Source organism: Spea bombifrons, chromosome 10, assembly GCF_027358695.1.
Source record: "Spea bombifrons isolate aSpeBom1 chromosome 10, aSpeBom1.2.pri, whole genome shotgun sequence".
In the NCBI taxonomy this organism is placed as follows: Eukaryota; Metazoa; Chordata; class Amphibia; order Anura; family Pelobatidae; genus Spea; species Spea bombifrons.
The window spans coordinates 18,168,031-18,185,980 of NC_071096.1; the positions used below are offsets into that span (position 1 = coordinate 18,168,031).

Below are 17,950 nucleotides of genomic sequence, written 5' to 3' on the forward strand. Positions count from 1 at the left end.
ATAATCGAGCAAATACAGTAAATATATAAATACATTTAATTTACACATTAATCAAAGACTTTAAATGAAAACGGCAAGGGAATTTATCTAAAAAGGAACATTTTATATGAAATATACCAGTAAAAACATATACATGGAAAACCAATGAAATAAGATCACTCAAATATGTGCTTCAATCTCTCAATGATAACTTTCCATCCACTCCTCTTGCATTCCCCCATGCAGTTCAGCATCAGCTACAAGTGTCTCTTTGCTTTTTCATTGGATCTTTGTTTTTTGGTTTCTATGACCAGAAAACCAATGATCTCCAAGACCAGTGGCATATTTGGGGAGGTTGGCAGGGGTTGATCCATCAATGTATGTGTACTCTTCAGTGTATTAATATGAGTACGTATGTGTAAGTCAGTATGTGCTAGCATGGATGTGTGTGTGTGTCTGTGTAAATGTGTGTTAGCATGAGTGTGTATGTGTAAATGTGTTAGAATGAACGTGTAAGTGTGCATGTTAGAATGTGTGTGTATTAGCATGCCTGTATTTGTGTAAATGTGTGTTTGACTATGTGTTTTACCCATGTTTGTAGTGTGTATGTATGTGTGAGAGTGTGTAAGATGTGTTCCAGTGTGTATGTTACTGAGACTGGGATGCAAGGGGCCTATGGCTTGGCTATGCCTGCCCCTCCTCCCAAAATGTGCCAGCAGACAAGCTGCTTGGGGCACTGACAAGGTGTTCGAAGACAAAGATAGCAAGTTAGCAATTCCTGACGGTGCAGGAAAGGTGGAGAAATGCTGGGATAAAGCAGCGTAATCTATTTTTGCAAACATCAAATTCTGGGTATTTTACATTTTAAAGTGGGGTGGGGGTGTAAAATATTGGATCCACCCCATGTGCCAAATACTGTTGTGTACATCACCCCTCCAGTAATCATACAGATGGATGCAGGGGCCATTGGACTGTGAATCCTTTTTTACATTTCTGCTTAAATTCTTTTAATTCATACCTGCAGGCTCATCTTTGTTGATTTCAAGGATATGGCCCCTACGCCTTAGACGAAATCGCTCACGGGGAGTGGAATCTGCTTCACCGAAAGATTCACTGCTACGGATGATGGAGCTTAACTTTGCATGGCGTGAACTAGTATTTGTTGCATGAGCTGGCAGTGAGGGAGAGGAGACAGAGCTCTTGCTACGCCGGAGAACCACTGTACCTGCAACCACAATCTAATTTTAATAATCTTATAGTAATACTAGATGTTAGCAAATGAAATGGTATTAATCATTAGAGAGTCTCAGTGCAGTTTTAATTTACATATACTGTATATATATATAATATATATATATATATATATATATATACAGATACATAGTTTAGACTTGTGCAGGCTTGAGCACGCTGTGATTGGTATTTTCATAATGTTCCTCAAAAATGCGGTTAAGTTTCAAGTTGTCAAGCATTCATGAGTCCAATAAATTTAACAAGTGCTACTTTTTAAGTATTAGAAAATGCAACCCCCACAGGAAACGATCAAGGTCAGGATGCAAGAAAGCACATACAAAAAAAGGAAAAACGGCTATAGTTAATAAGTGAAATGCCAAAGCTATCTAAACTGAAAAATTCCTACCTCAGATCACTCTAAAACTAAACTGTTTTCTTCACGCTTTCAGTAAGGTGAGTCTTCTCTACATTAAGTAAGGGGTTTTGAGCTACTAGAATTAAATCTGAATTAAATTAAATTAGTCTGAGCTCCTGCTGTGGAGCAGCTCAAGATTCCCCAAAATTAACAAACAGCGGTTTGAATAAAAAAAACTACCTGATGCATTAAACCTGACGCATTTCCCTGGACCGGCATCACAGCTTCGTCCCGTCCTTTACCTCTGTGGTCAAGTGAGGATTCTATTATACTTTACAGTACCTGAGCAGTAAAAGCCACTGTTTGTTAGTTTTTGGGAACCTTGTGCTGCTCCCAGAGCAGTAGTGCAGACTAGTATTTTAAAACTTTTATTTAATATAAGGAAGTTTTACTTAATGTCAAGAAAATTTAATTTACTAAGAGGGTGGTAGGTAAGTGGAACACGCTGTCAGCAGAAGTTCAAGATCAAGGACTGATTGATGTTTGAGCCTTCACAGCAAATAAAACAAGCAGCCTAGATTGGTTGTTAAATTATTTTTTATGTTTCTGTACAAAAAAGAAAGGAAAAATTCCAGGGAACCTTTGCCACCCATGGGCACATCTTTCCATAATGCTGGGTACTGGAGCTAAACATAAACTTTGTGGGTGGGGAACAAATGTTAATCTTAATTTTTTATTAAATCTTAATGAAAAACATAATTAACAATTTCAGTCCATGAAAGCGTTGCATTAATTTACCTTTAGAGACAAGCAAGGATTATATTATAATTTAGGACAGCTTCTATTGCAGGCCCTGTGTACACTACATGGATTCCCTCTACCTCCCCTCTCTCCCGTCTGTATTGTAAGAAATAATTTCCATGCTTTCACATGTATATGCATTAGGCCTGAGTGCTAGGAACATGTGTTTTTAATATTGTGACATTACAGTTTAGACAGTCTTCTTTGGAATTCCAGTGTCCTATGAGTGGTCCAGTAGGACTAGAAATGTTCATATATTGCTCATATATGGTAGAAGCTATAACCATACCTGGGAACCTCTGGGCTCCAGCTACCCGGAGCCTTCCCTTGGGGAAACGGGAAACACCCCCATTTAAAGGGAAAATGGGCGGGGAGCAGAGCGTGTCAAGACCCCGCACCCGCAAACCAGAGGATTCGGGTCTTGACCCGGAGAACCGGAGAAGCGGTTCTTCAGCCGGAAATCTCTGGGTCAAACCCGGAGAGTTCCCAGGTATGGCTATAACCTAGCTGTTAATGTATAGGGGTATAAAAACTCATGCTTAGAAGGTCAAGGTCTCCTTCCCCTCCATCCTTTAAAGATACATAGAAACATGGAAGAGCCTACAGCACCCAAGCTCCATTATCTCAACCATCTGTATGTATGCTACTGTGGTATAAAACCTATTTAAGAGCACATACAACCAGAGCCGGCCTTAAGTGTTTTGGCGCCCTGTGCGGACTACTCCTCTGGTGCCCCCCCATGGGCACGCTTCACAGCCGAGCGCCGGAAAAATTTCGGCACTCAGCATGAAACGTCGGCACCGCGTCGGAGTCACGGAGAGTGAGGGGCGCCGAGCGGTTGCTGCAAAACTTCACGAGCGACCACTCGCCGCCTCCACCCGGGACTTAAATTGAAACATCGTTTTTTTTGGTTGTTTTAACTTTATTTAACATCCTCCATGTTAAATAAAGTTAAAAAAACCTTTATTTAATATGGAGGCTATTAAACAAAGTAAAAAAAAACAAAACAAAAAAATGATGCTTTAAGTCCCAGGCAGGCGCCCCTGTTGCCATGGCGCCCTGTGCGGCCGCACAGGTCGCACACCCCTAAGGCCGGCCCTGCATACAAGCTGTGGTTTCAACTGCTCTTTGGTCAAATAGACGTTTAGATATTTACACAAAACATATATCTAACAGTATCTTCTCTGCAGCTTCATACTCTCTCACACACTGACTTCCCTCCCTTCTCACATTCCCCTTTCCCATCTCTGATGCACAGCGAAATCAATGGAGACCAGACAGCAGCTGGAGAGGGTGAGCGAGCAGATGGAGGGCAGATACAAGGCAATGGGCATAGCGAGGGGGGAAAGTGAGGGCTGTGGGGCTGCTAGAGAGACCTAGGAGGAAAGTGCAGGGGTCGCAGGCAGGACTGGGGGAAAAGGAGGGAGGCACAGATACAGAGACCTTTGGCCAATACATTGTTTGCATGTAAGAATAGCCCTCTCTAACAGCCAAAACAACGTCCATTCTTTTGGCGAGGCTTTCCACAAGATTTTGAAGTGTCTCTGTGGGAATTTGTGCCCATTCATCCAGGAGAGCATTTGTGAGGTGAGGCACTGATGTTGGATGAGAAGGCTTGGCTCTCAGTCTCTGTTCCAGTTCATCCCAAAGGTGTTCAATGGGGTTGAGGACTCTATGCAACTCATCCAACCATTTCTCTATGGACCTTACTTTGTGCACTGTGGCACAGTCATGCATTTCACAAACTGTTCCCACAAAGTTGTAAATATAGCATTGTCCAAAATGTCTTGGTATGCTGAAGGGGACATACCAAGACATTTTGGACAATGCTATATTCTCCCAACTTTGTGTCTCTGTGTTCACACACTCCTTCCCTTCTGTCCCTGCCTCCATTGTTTTTGCCCATGCCATTTTGAAACTGATGAAGATCCTAGCTCTGCTTAAGGTAAGGGTATGATATCTGGGTGTGATGGGAATGAGGTGTAATGTGTGATAGCTGCTTATGATGGGAGTAGTGTCTGATTGGAATGAGGTATTATTTGAGTGAGGAGTGATGGGAGTGAGATGTGATGGAAGTGATGTATGGTAGATATGAGGGAGTGAGCTGTGATGTGTGAAGAGATGAAAAAAGAGGAGTAAAACTGAAGAGGGATAGAAAAGAAAGATGCATGTAACCGTGCGTCGCTGCGCCTATGGGGGAGGAGGAGAACAACGAGCGGAGATCCCAGCTGTAAACGCTGCAATTACCGAAGCGATACCCTGTTAATCACCGCTGAACACTGCATCTGGCATCCGGCTCACGGTACCTCTGCCCCCCGCTTCTTGTTCGGGCTCTACCGGACCAGCCGGAGAGACGGCTTAGGAGAGATCTGAGATTAGCCGACGGGGAAGTACAGAGGCGATTGGTGGAAAGTTAGAGACCCCTGTAAACAAGATCTTTTGCAGGGAGAACCTCCTCCTGTAGATCCCTGCAGGATTCATAAGATCTTCTGAGGCTTTCTCCGTTGCCCAGGGGGAAACACCTAACTTATCCAGACGGGCTCCGGCTATGGTGCAGACTGGTGAGCTCTATAAAAACATTTATACTAGCTCCCTTTTGTATTTTTTTTGGGGGGAGCAATTGAATTTTGTTGAACTCATTGGAACTGCTTGCACTACATATGCTCTATAAGGAATTATCCACTGACAAAACAACATAACACAAAAAGTTGATATATCAGCGCTAACCAATCTCACTACTTTCTTCCGCGGTCTATGTTTAGACAAGATTATATACGTATGGTTAACTCTACTTCGGTTATCACATTTCACTACAGTTTGTGCTCCTTTTTGATGCAAACTAATCTCAATATTTATTCAGAGATCTAAGCCTTGATCTAAGATATCTACGGACCATTAAATCTCCATCTTTTGGCATAACAAAACCAAGAGCACTCTGCGGTCTTAATCACCATATTGTTGAGATTTAGATAGTCTTTAATAGGTACTATTGGACACTTTTAGAGAACAAGGGATCAAAGGGAACTAGCTTCCCACAAAACTATGGAGTCTCAACAACCGGACCTTTCTATTTCCCCTCCGCTGCTGGCACATCAAGAAATTACACAGGAGTTTATAAGAGACTTGATGGAGGGATACTACAGGAAAATCAAACAGGACCTGGAAGACAACATGGCACAAATTAGAATAGAGGCTCTTAAAGTCTCTGAAACAATAGCTAAACAGGAAACAACTATCAAAAACATTCGGGAAGATTACAAAACATTGCATTATGCAAATACCGTACTAACAAATAAAGTTAAAGATCTGGAATTGAAGATTACAGACATGGAGGATAGATCCCGTAGGAAAAACGTAAGGCTGAGGGGCATTCCGGATACATTACAATCACAGGCTTAGGAACAATTTTTGAAATACTTTTTTTTGTCATTCATTACACCTCATGAACTAGGTCCTTTTCCATTCGAACGATTCCATTGACTACGTAAACCAAAAGCTCAGAACGCTCCCTGTCCGGCAGACATAATTGTAAGGTTTTCAAACTTTTACACTAAAACCTTATCTTGCAGGAGCTCAGAAAATATAAAACTAGACCGGAACAATATAAAAATATACAAGTATTTGCAGACCTTTCCCAAGTCACAAGAGCAGCAAGAAAAGCTTTTCAAGATCTTACTCAAACTCTGAGGGATAACAAAATCCGCTACAGGTGGGGTTTTCCAACTGCACTCATAGTTTTTTATGAAGACAACAAATACCATCTTAAAGATCAGCTTCCGCTAGAGAAAAGATGCTACTTTGGGGTCTTATTCAGGATAACACGGTGATTTAAATAATCTGGACTAATGCTGGTCCTAGGACTCGCCCTCCTTTTTTTTTTTTTTTGTTTACACACACATATATATCTAACAAAATAAATAATTTGGTTGTCATTTATTTAAATATTTTTATATTTGATAAAATGAAGATTAATTAATTTGCACACAGAACACACTTTAACTTTCTTTTTGTAATGATTGGAAGAGGAGGACCCCGGATGGCGGAGCGAGCCAGGCAAACAGGAACCAGGAGTAGCCAGGAGAGCTGGAACCGAGAATCAGGTCTGGTAACCGGTAAAGCAGAAAGCCAAATCAAATCCAGAAGAGTAGTCAAACAAGCCGAGTCAATACCAACAATCAGAGAACAGGAGCCAAATCAGAAAACAGGAACAAAGTCAGCAAGCCGGGTCAAACGAAGAAATAGTCACAGCAAGTCGCACAGGAAAACCACAGAATACACCAACCAAGGGTGACCCAGAAGAGGAAGTCCAGTTTAAATAGGGACAGGTGGAGGTGTGTCCTGCATTAAGGAGGTCACCCGAGGTTATAAGAACACGTTACAGATGTAATGTGTAATATTATGTTTTGACCACACAATGGTGCTGTGCTACCTGTTTGCCGCGTGGTCGGCCACGCGGTGAAGACGCCGACCGGGTAGCGGTGGTACTCGCTGCCCGGGAAGCCGGCCAAGGAGGAAGCGTCGGGGGACCGGCCAAGGCGCGGGACCGGAGAGGCAGGTAAGTCCTCACACTTTTTTATTTAATTAATTCATTTTTCTCAATCAATATGGGAATACATAACACTCACCTATATAATTTCACATTGGACAAGCTAATAAATTGCATGTCCTCACTAATTTGAATTCTGTATAATACCCTTATTTCACTTTTTCACTTAATTCTTTTTTACTTTATCTATTTATTTATTTATTTATTTATCTTTTTTCTCCTTTCTCACTTTATCACTGATTCTGACTAGTGGCAGATTCTTCCACATAATTCACACACACTTACAAATACGTAAACACGATGAACGCACACATTTACCTATATATTCACTTCACTTATACATTTACTTATTTTATATATTTCTTTTTTTTTTTTAATGAACGCTTAACTGGTATAGTTGGGGGAAGCAGCCTGATAATTCTAATTAAATTTCTAAAGATTAGACCCATGACGTATAATTTTCATACTCTTTAATCCTTCTTCTCCCCCACGCAGCTCCTGTGGTGGTAATAGGAATTGTTGGAGTTAGCATTATGAGAGAATATGCTCAAACTCTAACGGTGTGGGTGTTAAGGTATGAATGTTGGTGTAGAAGGGGAACAGTGTGTGTGGGAGGAACCCGGGGGATAAATAAGTGGGATGTCTCTTAAATTTCTTACTCTTAATGCCCAGGGTTTGAATTCTCCACAGAAAAGGGGTAGACTTTATAAGATGTTGTAGGATAATAATATAGCCCTAGCTTTCATTCAGGAAACCCACAGGATCAAACCCCATTCATGCTTATGGAAATATAGTAAATACCCATTGGTTCGTTCAGCTAATTTAGTCGGCAATAAGAAGAAAAGAGGTGCGGCACTAATTTTTTTGCATAAACTGAAGATAGAACCAATATATGAGGAAGTAGACCCCAGTGGACCTTTCCTGATAAATATTGTAAAAATCAATGATATTACGTATACTTTAGCTAATTTGTACGCCCCGAATTGAAAATCATCTCGATTTTTTGAGTCATTAATTAACAAAATTGAAAAGGTTCAGTCAGGTATACTCCTTATAGGAGGGGATTTTAACCATGTTCTGGATCCTAAGATTGACCGTACTTACCCAAAAATAGCTCCTAAAGGACGAATGAGACCTTACCCTGGAATTCAAGATCTGCTGTTAAAAAACCTCCTTTTTGATTGCTGGAGAATCCTTCATCCGATCGATAAAGATTATACCTTTTACTCAAATAGGCATTAGTCATTTTCACGTATACTTTCTGATAAACTCGAGATATTTGGATTTAGTGAAGAACTCCAAGATAGGGAACATCACGTAGTCTGATCACGTCCCAGTGTTCTTGGAAATCGCTAATAACCCAGAATATAATATCAGAAATAACTGGAGACTAAATGAAACGTTATTAAAAAACCCATTTAATACACAAGAATTGATCAATGAGGCTCAACAATTTTTGAAGCAAAATGATAATGGAGAAGTCCCAGACACCATCTTATGGTGCACATTTAAGGCTTATATTAGAGGAATACTCATAAAGATGGGATCTAGCGAGAATAACGACGTGGTCTTTCTCTTTCTCTAATAAAAAAAATATAGTTCCCTCTACACTCCAAGAGATAAAAAAGGTTAGAAAAGAAATAGACAAAGGAATTGGATAAAGTCAATTGGATGCTTTTACAGCTAAAACAAAAATGGTATTACTCTAGTAATAAAATTGGGAAAACCCTTTCGAATAAGTTGAAATCTAAACGCAAATCTGAAATCATCAAAAAGGTCATAGTGGATAACACTCAGCATCTTACACCAAAAGCGATATCAAATTCCTTTGCTAAATACTACGAATCATTATATAATCTTCCTGAGATTTCTTATTCTGAGCAGGAAATAGGTTGATATCTACAAAAATTAAATCTTCCTAAGATTACAAATTTACAAAGGGAGTACTTAAATCAACCTTTCACACTAATAGAAGTAACAAAAACGATCAATGATATAAAACCAGGTAAAGCACCAGGTCCAGATGGACTTTCTTCCCCTTTTTATGCCTTACTACAGAAGTTCATAGCTCCATTGTTACTGAGACTTTTCTCTTCATTATCCTTAAAAGAGCAGCTTCCTTTAGAACTCTTGCAAGCTGCAATCATGCCGATTTTTAAAGAGGGTAAGGACCCTACTTCAACGCTAAACTACAGGCCTATCTCATTAATAAACCTTGATATTAAAATTTATTCTAAAATCTTAGCGCAAAGGTTGAACAAAGTTATTCCCCATATCATCCACAAGGACAAGACGGGCTTTGTGGAGGGTAGAGGTGCATCGGATAACACCCGGAAAATCTTAAATCTTATTCATAAGGCCAATTTTCACCAAATTAAAACAGCACTTGATGCCGAAAAGGCATTTGATCGTGTCGATTGGAGATTCTTAGAGGTAGCACTAAAAAACTTCAGCATTGAGGGAGTATTTAAAGACTGCGTGATGACACTATACTCAAATCCAACTGCTAAAGTGGTGGTGCATATGCTGGACTCTGTCTGGTTCCCCATAAAAAACAGAACCCGACAGGTATAGAAATAGATTCTGATCCATTTAAAATCTCTCTTTAAGCAGACGACGTTCTCTTGTCTATGACCAATCTGACCTCATCTATCCCTGCACTCCTTACTCTAATTGATCAATATAGCACATATTCTAACTATAAAATCAACCTCGGGAAGACACAGATAATCACGATCTGCCATCCTCAGGATGAACTAAATGAACTTAGATCCCGGTTTAATGTAGAGTGGCAAGGCCAAATAATTGATTATCTAGGAATAAAGATTTCAAAAGATCTTCCTTCCCTCATAATTCATAATTATACTATCTTAAAGGAAAAATCCAAGCTACAACTTTCTGGATGGAAAAACCTTGAAATCTCATGGCTTGGACGAATAAACCTTATCAATGGATATATTTTCCCTAAGCTATTTTATCTTTTTAGAACAATCCCCTTGAGAGTACATCCACATATCCTAAAACATTTCCAACAAATTATTGATCAATTCATCTGGCATAACAAAAAACAAGAATAGCACGCAGCATACTAACAAAAAAATCTAGTAGGGGGGGGTGTCTTATATCCAAACGTCATTAATCTCCACAAGGCCACAATGCTGACACACTACCTTGCATGGGATAACAGAGCAAACAACCTTCCTAGATGGATGCAAATCGAGCAAGCAGACATCAGGAAGTGTGAACTATACTCTTTATTTTGGGTCGATATAGCTCATCTAAAGGGGGTAACCAACCTGAACCCTATAATCTATCACACATTAAAATCGTTCCATAGACTCAAAAAGAAAGTAAAACTAAAGTCTTCTTTCTCACCTTCTACTCCTATAGAAGTTATATATATTTTCACATCCGGGACATCGATCTAACTAATTGGCTTAATAGCGGTATCCGGTGCTTAGAAAATATCTTTAATTTTTTTTGATGAGTTTTTTTTCTAACATGAGAATTAAGAACTATATGAAGCGGGTCAACCTAGAAATAAATCCTGATATAGAACATTGGTTGGCCTTACATAAAAAACAAAAACAAATCTCAAGCACGAATAAACTAATACAAGGACTCTGCAGTGATGAGAAAGACTTACAGATTCTTAGGTGGGAAAGAGATCTTAATATTGAGGTAGGGTTGGAACAAAGGCGACAAGCCTTTATGTTGACGGAAAAACATGTTCGCTCGATAAGTTTGATAGAACTTTATATCAAGATTGTGTACCGTTGGTACCTAGTCCCAAATATACTTAAGAAAATTAGTAATCGAAACTCAGATAGATGCCGACGATGCTCTGCCCATATTGGATCTTTTTTTCCCATATATGGTGGGAGTGTCCCCAACTCTTATATCTTAAGAAGAATATTTCGTACGTTATCGGCTCCCTTTTTCATCTTCAGTTTCATCTGGATCCCCAGACGTTCTGTCACGGGGTCAGGGAGAGAGGAAGGATCCTACTATGCAGATAAGCACTGTAGAGAAGTCCAGTATACAGTCCGTAATCAAAAGGGCAAAGGCAGGCAGCGAGGTCAAACGTGTCCGAGGTCGAGGCAGGCAGAATAGGAGCAAAACGGGTAAACAGATCCGAGGTCGTAGGCAGGTAGCGAGAATCGTAGTCAAAAAACAGGCAAAGGTCGGTACACAAGGAATTCAAGATAATATTACGCAATCAGCACACCCAAAAAGTATTACACTTTGAACGGGTGAAGACAGGAGAGAAAAGTGGCGTTTAAATAGGAGAGTAATTGCAAACAGCTGTGTAGCGTACGCTACGTACGTTGCGTACGTCGCGTACGCTGCACAGGCTGAGTACGCTGCATAGATTGCGTACGCTGCGTAGATTGCGCACGCTGCGTAGATTGCGTACGCCGCGTACGCAGTGTACGCAGCGGTACGCCCGATGCGGACCTGCGCCGCGTCATACCCGCGTCCCCTTCGGTACGCGAGGGAGACGCACTGACGCGCCCACGGCGAGCAGACGCGGTCCCAGCAGAGGTAGAAGATGCGGGACCGCGACACCGCCGTGTGCGCACGGCGGGAACCGCAGCGACGGAGGAGTCGGGACCAGGCGAGGCAGCCCTGGCGTCAGAGGTAGGTACAGCGGCGCGCGTGACAGTACCCCCCCCTCCAGGAGCGCGTCCCGAGCGAGACGGAGCCGGACGAAGAGGGTGGAGCGCATGAAACCGAGCGACGCGAAGGGGAGCATGAACGAAGCGAGCGGGCACCCACGTCCGTTCCTCAGGACCGTACCCCTTCCAAGCCACGAGATACTGAAGGCCGTTACGAACCCTACGTGAATCAAGGATTCTGTCGACGACGTATTCCTCATGACCATGGACGGCAAGCGGGGCTGGAGGCTTGAAAGGAACGGTAAACTGATTGGATACATAGGGTTTCAGCAGGGAGACATGGAAGGACCGCGGAATCCGCATGGTAGGTGGCAAGGCAAGGGACACCGTCACGTCGTTGAGCTTGGCACGAACGCGGAAAGGCCCAATAAAACGAGGCCCCAGGGTCCGGGAAGGTTGCCGCAAACGGATGTGTCGCGTAGATAACCAGACACGGTCGCCCACTTGATAGTCCGGAGGTGGAGTCCTCTTGGCATCAGCAAAGCGTTTATAGCGAAGTTGGGCTTTCAGGAGAACCTCCCGGAGTTTCTTCCAGTGAGCGTCCATGTCAGATACACGCTTGTCTACCGCGGGTACCATGGACGAGGAACGAGAAGACGGAGGAGGCAGTATGACAGGGTGATAGCCCAGGGCAGCAAAAAATGGGGTACATCCAATGGACTCATGCAGAGAGCCATTATAGGTCATCTCTGCGAGCGGCAGGAGAGACGACCAATTGTCCTGGCTATCGTTGCTGAATATTCGCAAGTATTGTTTGAGTGTTTGGTTAGTCTTTTCGGTTTGTCCATTGGTCTGCGGATGATAAGCAGTCGATAAGTGGAGTTGTATTCCGAGTCTCTGGCAGAGGTGTCTCCAATAGCGGGATATGAATTGTGTGCCGCGATCGGACACCATGTGGAGCGGAAGACCGTGAAGACGGACGATGTGATTGATAAAAACATCGGCAAGTTGTGAAGAGGATGGCAGGCGTGGTAAGGCGACGAAATGAGCTTGCTTGGAAAAACGGTCGACGACCACCAAGACAGTCGTGTTACCCTGTGATTTGGGGAGATCCACGATAAAGTCCATCGACACGTGTGTCCAGGGAGCCGTGGGAACGGGAAGAGGATGCAGGAGACCTTGAGGTCGACTCCGAGAGGTCTTCTGGCATGCACAGGTGTGACAGGCGGCCAGATATGTTCGGACGTCTCTGGTGAGTGATGGCCACCAGAATGACCTGCGGATGCGGTATTCTGTCTTCCGGAACCCAGAATGACCAGCGAGGAAGGATTTATGTCCCCAGTGAAGAACATCCGTACGAAGACCGGGAGGAACGTAGAGGCGTCCCGGAGGAGGACGTTCAGAAGGCGGGATGGCCCTTTGGGACATACGGATCCTGCTCATCGTGCGTATGGACAGACTGGCAACAAGACGTGTGGATGGAATGATGGGTTCGTTGATGTGCTGATCCCTGTGGTTATCGTGTTGTCTAGAGAGGGCATCAGCTTTGATGTTTTTGGAGCCTGGTCTGTAGGTGATATAGTAATTGAACCGGTTGAAAAATAGCGACCACCGTGCTTGTCGAGGGCTTAATCTCTTGGCGTTCTCGATATACAGCAGGTTCTTGTGGTCTGTTAGGATGATCACGGGTTGTTCTGTACCCTCTAGAAGATGGCGCCACTCCTCAAGTGCCATTTTGATGGCTAGGAGTTCACGGTTACCGACGTCGTAATTCCGTTCGGCTGCGGAGAAACCCTTAGAAAAGAAGGCACATGGATGATATTTTGTGGTTTGATCATGGCGTTGCGATAGGACAGCCCCTGCTCCGGTTTCGGATGCATCTACTTCCAGGAGAAACTGTTTGGTAGGATCCGGCCGACGTAACAGGGGAGCTGAGACAAAAGCTTGTTTTAGCCGTTCGAACGCCTGTCGGGCGTGTGTGGACCACTGAGACGGATCGGCTCCTTTTTTCGTCAAGGCGGTAATAGGGGCTGCTATGGTAGCGTAGTTTCTGATGAATCGCCTGTAATAATTAGCAAAGCCCAGGAACCTTTGGACGGCTTTGAGTGTTCTAGGGAGGGGCCAGGCTGTGATGGCCTCGAGTTTGGCAGGATCCATGTGAAGTCCTTCGGAGGAGACGATATAGCCAAGGAAGGGTAGACGTGTCTTCTCGAATAAGCATTTTTCAGCCTTGGCATACAACCCGTTCTCCCTTAGCCTTTGTAGAACAGCTCGTAGGTGGTGTCGATGTTTTTCGAGTGTTGGAGAATAAACGAGAATATCGTCCAAATACACGATGACATGAGATAAGAGCATGTCCCTGAAGACGTCATTTATGAAGGACTGAAATACTGCAGGAGCGTTGCATAACCCGAAGGGCATGACTTTATATTCATAGTGCCCGAAGCGGGTGTTGAAGGCCGTTTTCCATTCATGCCCGGACTTGATACGGATCAGATTGTAAGCACCCCTGAGGTCTAGCTTTGTGAAGTATTTGGCTCCTTTCAGGAGGTCGTAAATCTCTGTGATGAGAGGAAGGGGGTACCGGTTTTTTATGGTGATACGGTTTAACCCCCTATAATCGATGCATGGCCGTAGGGAACCCTCTTTCTTGGCCACGAAGAAAAATCCAGCTCCAGCAGGAGAAGAGGATGGGCGGATGAAGCCTTTGTCCAGGCTTTCTTGGATATAACGTTCCAGAGCTTTGTTCTCCGGTTCGGAGAGGGGATAAGTACGTCCCCGTGGCGGATCGGTTCCAGGCAACAGATCGATAGCACAATCGTAGGAACGGTGTGGTGGTAGCCTCTCCGCATCTTTTTTGGAGAATACATCCAGATAATCCCAGTAGTGTCTAGGTACTATGGTTTTGGGATCTGTGGGTGTGATCTCGAGGACGAGATTGAGTCGTCGACAAGGCATGACACAGGACTCTTGACAGTAATTGCTCCACGCTAGTATGTCTCCTTTTACCCAATCGATGTGTGGGTTGTGCTGTCGCAGCCAGGGATGTCCCAAGATTAGAGGGGCATGAGGAGACTTGATTATCTCAAACGTGAGCTGTTCCTGGTGGGTTACCCCTACCAGTAGGGTCAGAGGTACGGTTTCCTGTGTCACGAGTCCTGATCCCAGAAGTGAGCCATCAACGGAAGCGACCAGTGAGGGAGCTGTCTTGGTACGAAGCGGTATGTGCTGCTCCTTCGCCCACTGGTGATCCATGAATATGCCCGCAGCCCCGGAATCTATGAATGCGCGGGTGGCTACAACGTGTTCCTCCCAACGGATGGAGACGGGCACCGTCAGGCGTGTAGTGGGAGGAGAAGAAAAAGGACGTGTGCTTAGGTTGCCTTCTCCGGTGCAACCTAAGCGTTGTCTTTTACTGGTTTGCTGGGACAGGAGGACAACAGGTGATCAGCTCGGCCGCAGTATAGACAGAGCCCCTGTGTCCGTCTGTGTTTCTTTTCGGCCTCAGTGAGGTGGCGCACTGTCCCTATTTCCATGGGTTCGTCGACCACGAAGGAGGAAGATGTGGCAGCCGAAGGCCTTGTGTAGCCGGAGGCGAGCGGTACTGGTCTTTTCCCACGGGAGTGTTCGTTCGCCCTTTCTTGGATACGTTTATCCACTCTGAGACAGAGGGCTATGAGATCCTCAAGATCCGCAGGGGTATCATGGAAGACGAGGGCGTCTTTGATCTTCTCATTGAGGCCTCGTCGGAAGGCTGCTTTGAGAGCGCCCTCTTCCCAGTTGGTTTCATGGGCCAGGGTGCGGAATTCCACCGTATACTGAGCCAAGGTTTTGCGGCCTTGTTGGATGTCAAGCAGTGAAGACTCCGCTGTTTCTTTACGACCTGGCGCATCGAAAACAGTCCGTACGGCTTCCATGAAAGCGGGGCAGTCCTCGAGGAGATAGGAATCTTGCTCCACGAGGGGAGAAGCCCACAGTAAGGCATCACCTTTGAGCAGCGAAATGATGAACGAGACCCTCTTGGAGGATGTCTGGAACGCCTGGGGGTGATTTCGGAAGTGGAGCATGCATTGATTAAGGAAGCCACGGCATTCCTTCGGATCTCCAGAATATTTGTCTGGCAGAGGGAGCCTGGCAACAGCACCTGTGTCCTCGTGATGAGCGTCTCTGTGATGGGGTGTTCCCACAGTTGGGAGAGACGTCAAAGAACGCAACAAGTCCGTCATGGCATCCACCTTCTGTTCCAGGGACTGTAGCTGGGTGGCTTGCGCCGCCAGACGCTGGTCCTGTAGGTCTTGGCGGGCTTGCAACCGCGCCATATCCGCGGGATCCATGTTAGGACCCGTTCAAAACTGTCACGGGGTCAGGGAGAGAGGAAGGATCCTACTATGCAGATAAGCACTGTAGAGAAGTCCAGTATACAGTCCGTAATCAAAAGGGCAAAGGCAGGCAGCGAGGTCAAACGTGTCCGAGGTCGAGGCAGGCAGAATAGGAGCAAAACGGGTAAACAGATCCGAGGTCGTAGGCAGGTAGCGAGAATCGTAGTCAAAAAACAGGCAAAGGTCGGTACACAAGGAATTCAAGATAATATTACGCAATCAGCACACCCAAAAAGTATTACACTTTGAACGGGTGAAGACAGGAGAGAAAAGTGGCGTTTAAATAGGAGAGTAATTGCAAACAGCTGTGTAGCGTACGCTACGTACGTTGCGTACGTCGCGTACGCTGCACAGGCTGAGTACGCTGCATAGATTGCGTACGCTGCGTAGATTGCGCACGCTGCGTAGATTGCGTACGCCGCGTACGCAGTGTACGCAGCGGTACGCCCGATGCGGACCTGCGCCGCGTCATACCCGCGTCCCCTTCGGTACGCGAGGGAGACGCACTGACGCGCCCACGGCGAGCAGACGCGGTCCCAGCAGAGGTAGAAGATGCGGGACCGCGACACCGCCGTGTGCGCACGGCGGGAACCGCAGCGACGGAGGAGTCGGGACCAGGCGAGGCAGCCCTGGCGTCAGAGGTAGGTACAGCGGCGCGCGTGACACGTTCTTGTTTCATTTAGGTTTAGACAAATTTTCATTAAATCAAAAAATCTTAATTGTTCACATTCTCCTTGCGGCCAAGATGTGTATGGCCAGACAGTGGAGAAAAGAAGACACAATTAGATGGAAGTTAGTCTTTAACCAAATTCAATACCAATTCTCAATGGAAAGAGGATATTTCTCCAAAATCAATAACATTAGTAAATTCCACAAAATCTGGGAACCTTGGCAATCGGCCAGCATGGCTAGCTTGGAGGGAATTCTTCTCCCCCTTGTCACGTATGCTAGCACCAAAAGGCACTCACCGCAGGAGATCTTCAGAACAGGGAACCACCAGGTAACTCAGGATGATCCCAACCGTGAGGAAGCCGCAGTGATAGCAGAAAAGGGTAGATACTGAGCTGAAGCAGCGAGGCGCAGCAAGCAGCAGATGATAGGAACAGCCAAGGGTCAGGTACACGATGCGGGTAGTCAGACAAGCCAGGGGTCAGGTACACTAAGCGGGTAGTCAGACGAGCCAGGGGTCAGGTACACGATGCGGGTAGTCAGACGAGCCAGGTGTCAGGTACACGATGTGGGTAGTCAGACGAGCCAGGGGTCAGGTACACTAAGCGGGTAGTCAGACGAGCCAGGGGTCGGTAACAAGAGTCTCAGGCAGAGGTACAAAATCAGCAGGCAAGAGGGTAGTCAGGAAAGCCAATGGTCAACCAAATTAGCAGCAGTAAAACTCAATCCAAGAGAATAGACCACAACAGGGTGACTGTGAGGAGTACTACAGGGTTTTTAAATCTGGCGCCACCTAAAGCCACGCCCTAAGACGTCCCTTTGACTCACGGCTCCAGCCGTGAGAATTGACTGCGCCCCCAGTGTAGAGTTCGGCGAACCGGTAAGTAAACCTTTCTGGGGATTCCTATGGCAGCGAGCAGTTTTTATTCTGATCGCTGCCGAATCCCCAGACCTTCCTTCCTGCACCGGCGATCGGGTTGCCGATTGCCAGTGCAGGGAGATCGGGGAATCCGGACCCCACGGATATTACGTGCGGACGCCCGCCGGAAACGGAGCCCGAGATCTCTTGCTCGGATCTCCGTGACCCGCGAGCGGATCGCCGCACATTAGATCCCGGGACCGCGATCGGACCCGGGACAGCGACACCCCTTGTCTCTGGGCTCCTGTTCTTACCTTTTTTTTTTTTCTTTCTATTTTTTCTCCTCATTATCCTACTCTCCCTTGTTCTCTCCCTGGGCGAGATAGATCATATTATAATAGACAGTCAACACGCCCCGACAGTAAACCCTAGGCCCCCTTTATAAGGATGTTTGATGGATGAATGGGATAGACTGCTAGAGAAATAATGTATGTATTTATACATGTTCAA

At 45.2% G+C, this 17,950-nt stretch overlaps 1 protein-coding gene across 1 annotated transcript in view; it reads right to left on the bottom strand.

The window, feature by feature from the left end:
* Positions 1 to 632: 632 nt before the first annotated feature.
* Positions 633 to 17,950, bottom strand: part of CCDC88B (coiled-coil domain containing 88B) — a 136,266-nt gene continuing 118,948 nt past the window's right edge. The window contains exon 19 of the mRNA XM_053449775.1: positions 633 to 1,204. Within this exon, the coding sequence (XP_053305750.1) occupies positions 987 to 1,204 (218 nt within the window). The 3' untranslated portion in view covers positions 633 to 986. The remainder of the gene's footprint in view (positions 1,205 to 17,950) is intronic.